The sequence below is a fragment of the Dreissena polymorpha genome, chromosome 11, assembly GCF_020536995.1.
Source record: "Dreissena polymorpha isolate Duluth1 chromosome 11, UMN_Dpol_1.0, whole genome shotgun sequence".
In the NCBI taxonomy this organism is placed as follows: Eukaryota; Metazoa; Mollusca; class Bivalvia; order Myida; family Dreissenidae; genus Dreissena; species Dreissena polymorpha.
Window position 1 is genome coordinate 27428791 of NC_068365.1, and position 4553 is coordinate 27433343.

Genomic DNA, 4553 nt, shown 5'->3' on the forward strand with positions numbered 1-4553 from the left:
GTAAAATAACCTAAACAAAATTTGTGAAAATCTCTGACACGGCCCCACCCCAACCCCCATAAATTTTTACCCAGATCAAAATTCCAAATAGTGCACTGTCGCACATATGCTCATAGAAACCATGTGTGTAAGTTTCAAGGTTCTAGTGCTAATATTGTAGGGGGAGATAGTGGCCAGGAAGGACGGACAGCGGACAGACGGCGGGGATAACCACATAGTAGATTTCAAAATCTCAACGTGGACCCTAAGTTTAAGATCAAGGTCACAGATGTCAAAAATTTTATGCGCATGGACAGGTCTTGTCCAGATAGACATGCGTACCAAATATGCAAGCAATATCTGAAGGGACACAGACGTTATGAGCTTTTTTTGAATCGCGGTCTCAGATTTCGAAACCTAAAAGCGGCCCCTAGTTCCAAAATTTCATGCGCATGGACAGAAATATGAAATCAATATCTGAAGGTACACAGTAGTTATGAACCTTTTTCGAATCGCGGTTGCATGAAAATCTCTGGGGCCCCACCGAAAGCCCCATAACTTTTGACCCAGGGGTCAGATCAAACTTCCAAAAAGTGCACTGTCGCACATCTGCTCATAGCTACCGTGTGTGTAAGTTTCAAGGTTCAAGTGCTAATAGTGTAGGGGAGATAGTGGTCAGGACGGTCGGACAGACGGCGGAGATAACCATATAATCCCCACTTTTTCTCCGAAAAGCGTGGGGATAAAAATGCATCACTCAAAGATTGCAACAATAGTTATTAAAGAATTTCACACTTAACATTTGACAAAATCTACTTTCTTAATTACTATAATTACAAAACTATTTACTTTTTCATTGTTTATTCAGTGTTTGATACAGATGAAAAAACAATATAAAAATGAAAACCAAAATGAAAAGTCGAGAGGAGAGCAATTCGAGTAAGAGCGGAAAAGATGCAACATGCAAAGTAGACCGGTTCGTTTGCCACAGTCACGTTAGTAAACCACCGTTACCGAAACAGGTAAGTTCATTTGTTTTCAATATACAGACACTTACAATCTTATATTTTTGTGTCAGTATTTGTCAAAACAGTCAATTTTACGGGATTACTAGAAATAGTATTATGAGAAAATACACTTATGATGTAAGGTATTTACTTACAGGATCCATGTTTCAAGCGAACGGCGGTTGTTCACGGTATGTGCGCCATTAGTATATAAACTATTGATGTTTTATAAAGCTTTAAAAATTCCTCATAATAATTAAGTTTTGTTAACTATTAGCATCCAATATTATATATATCCATATATTATATTAAATATATAGCATTCAATCATGTTTTGCATAGTGACTGATGTGGAAACCTATAATTCGCGCTACAATAAACATGACCAAATAGTTGATTCTCCTACTTTTTAATATTGAAAAAATCATTATTTTCTTGCTGTCCATGTCCCCGAAAATAACTCAATACTTACTGAAATAGCATCAATTCTTATGAAGAAAAATTAGGCGTATTTCACTTAACTTTATTCCGTTTCTCGGCGTAGCTGTCTAGCTCTGGTTTTAATATGTCTCATTAGCCAATCGAATGCGGCCGATTCTCCGCAACCACTGCGCGAACTCTTATCTTTCTTTCGACTGGATGCCGCCCGGCTTCGGTTGAAAGACCGTGCCGAGCTGAAGGACACGTCAAGGCTCTCCGCATTGAAGGCATGTCCGACTGAACGTCTCGAGACCGAATAATTCTAGCTCTGATCGCACCGCCGAGGGCAGGCCTGTGGTTTCTCCCCACTGTCTGTGTGTGTATGCGGCCGGCACCACTGCGAGCCGCTTCGGCGGCCAAGCTTCTTGCCTATGCAAAGTGGTACCTTGTCTGGCTAGCGCTGTACAAGCGCCCGATTTTCCTGTTTTCGAAAACAAGCCCGCGCTGATAAGCTACTGCTTGGAAGACTAGGCACGTCGCGAGAGGGAAAAAAATGATATAATATATATATATATATATATATATATATATATATATATATATATAGATATATATATATATATATATAGATATATATATATATATATATATATATATATATATATATATATATATATATATATATATATATATGTATATATATATATATATATATATATATAATATTTGTATGAACATTATTACATTTATTTATTTCCAAATTGATTGAACATTATGTTCAATGATATATTTTAATAGTATATGTTTGTATCAATTTTAAATATAGTCTGATAAAGAGACTAGAGAAATCTGAAAATTACACCCACGGGTGTGCTTCTTCATAATTATGAGGTCGATATACAATATACATAGGTAGATTTCTTTTTCTGAAATTATTTGGATGTGCCACACTTCCAACACATGCGTCCTGTTATGTCCTGTCTAAAGTACATGTATATTTTCTGGTGTTGCAACTGCAGCTTTTCAACATCAAAAACATTACTGGCAGTCAATTTATTGCGTTCCCAGTGGTACTGGGAATTTGCTAACTTGCATTCGGCTTAGTTGCATTCTGCTTACTGCCTGTTGCTAACTGCCGTTGTTAATGACGCTTAGTGGCGAAAGACATTATGACTGGTTTCAGATTACAGTGTCATCACGTTTGTTAAAATTTAAAAGCACACATTGATGACCGTGAAATTAGTTGTTATTTAATTATGAATCAGGAATAATGAACACACAAACATTAAACAGTCACCTGGCATATTGCAACAATCATAAAGTATAAACGAATAGACAACAAGCATGTTGGAATTGACATGAAGCATATAAGAATAAACAAATTTAATAATGTATATATTCACCATGAATGATGTAACTTTGAACTTTGAACTTAATATCATTCCATAGATAACCTTGTTGATACTCGTTAGTGTTACATGTCTACATTATCAACGGCTTCTTTATGGCACTACGTCTGTTGGTGCTTTTGAAGTGGCTTTCTTTCAGTTTGAGAAGCCGATCGTGATGAAATTGCCTTCAGAATGCTATTTCCTTCACGGCTTGCTTGCAGGCTTTGAGGTATACAAGATCCTCGGACTTGTCAATGCAACCACATGAAAATGTAACACCACTATGAGTTAAGCTTGAATGTTCATTCCGTAATAACTTTCAGGGAAGTCAAGCGTATGGCTGTTTTGGTACTTGTGTATAGAACAAAAAGATCAGAATGGGACATACATATTTTTCTCTATTGCCCTCTATTACGTACATGGTATCAGACCTCAGGATTCGCAGGTTCGATGCCCGGCTCAATCCTAGCCTACTTACTTACAACTTGCATTTAAAGGCACAGAGGCCTCATAGGAATGAAGTGTCTTCTGTATCTAGTACTTAACCCGACTCACCAGTCTTCTTATGGCAATGGCCTTATGGGAAATTCCAGGTGCACTCGATAAAAATCTACTACTCAAATTTTCTACTTTCAGGAGATGTGTTCACCGCCGTATATACATATTGTGGTAGCATTTCAACCTCAATAATCATCACTGGGAGGCTCGTCGTGAATGATGATCCACTTATGAGTACAAATTCAAAATACCAACATTACGTGTGATAACAGTCATATATATATTATACCATAATTTATTATTATTATTATTATTATTTATAATTGCTAAGTATGCTGATATAAACAGTATATTTGCACGAGTTATTATTCAGGAGTGGTAATGCAAACAAATGTTAATAATACACATTTAAACTCATTTTTATAAACCATTTCTCATATATTATTAATAATTATAAAAGTAAAAATCAATCTGAAAATTGTACGACAATTAATTCTCAAATTCTTGAACTGTCACTCTACGTGTAAATGAAATAAGGTGATATATTCTGGTAAACTGGTGGTCAACACTCCTATTCTTATTCAGACAAGTTTTATTTACGGTCATTATAATAAGTCGGTTAATGAACTAATTCTCAACTTACATTTGTTTCAAGTATATCAGAGCCGTGTTCGAAACAGATTCAGGTGGAGTCAAAACTTAGTTCACTCGGTAAAGTTTGAGAAAAAGTTTATGAACACTTAATAAGTTACAGTTTCGCGTAATCTTCAAGAATTCTATTATGTATCGTCTGAGTTTAAAATCGTTTTCCGACCGATGAAAAATATATTGCTGTTATAGGGCCGAACAGTTTTGCTTGCATGGCTAAAGTAAAATATTTTGAACATTACAAATCACTTTCTTTTCCAATCCTTATTTTATTGCTCGGCACTTTGTTTTGTTTTACGATATCTCAATTGTGTACGTTAAAAAAACATGGCCGCAAGGGGTGGCGCAGTCACTTTCCTTATATGGTATAGTGAAATCTTGAGAAGAACTAAGTTTTGTCTTGCCAAACCTTCGTGAAACTTGTTCAGAGTTTTTTGGTAATAATATCTCAGCTGAGTTTTAAAATATTCCGGTTCGTTGAAAACCATTGCTTCCTTCGGGCGGCACTTTTCCTTATATGGCAGTAGTAAAACAGTAAAACCTGGTATATTCTTTAGAAGTCACACGGTTGGCGAATCATTCATTAAAATTGCTCGGAACATGTGTTCTT

At 35.9% G+C, this 4553-nt stretch overlaps 1 protein-coding gene across 1 annotated transcript in view; it reads left to right on the plus strand.

Annotated features, from left to right (window-relative positions):
- Positions 1-890: 890 nt before the first annotated feature.
- The window catches only part of LOC127849715 (uncharacterized), an 11819-nt gene continuing 8156 nt past the window's right edge, over positions 891-4553 (plus strand). Inside the window, exon 1 of the mRNA XM_052382461.1 lies at positions 891-918. Coding sequence (XP_052238421.1) covers positions 891-918 — 28 coding nt within the window. The remainder of the gene's footprint in view (positions 919-4553) is intronic.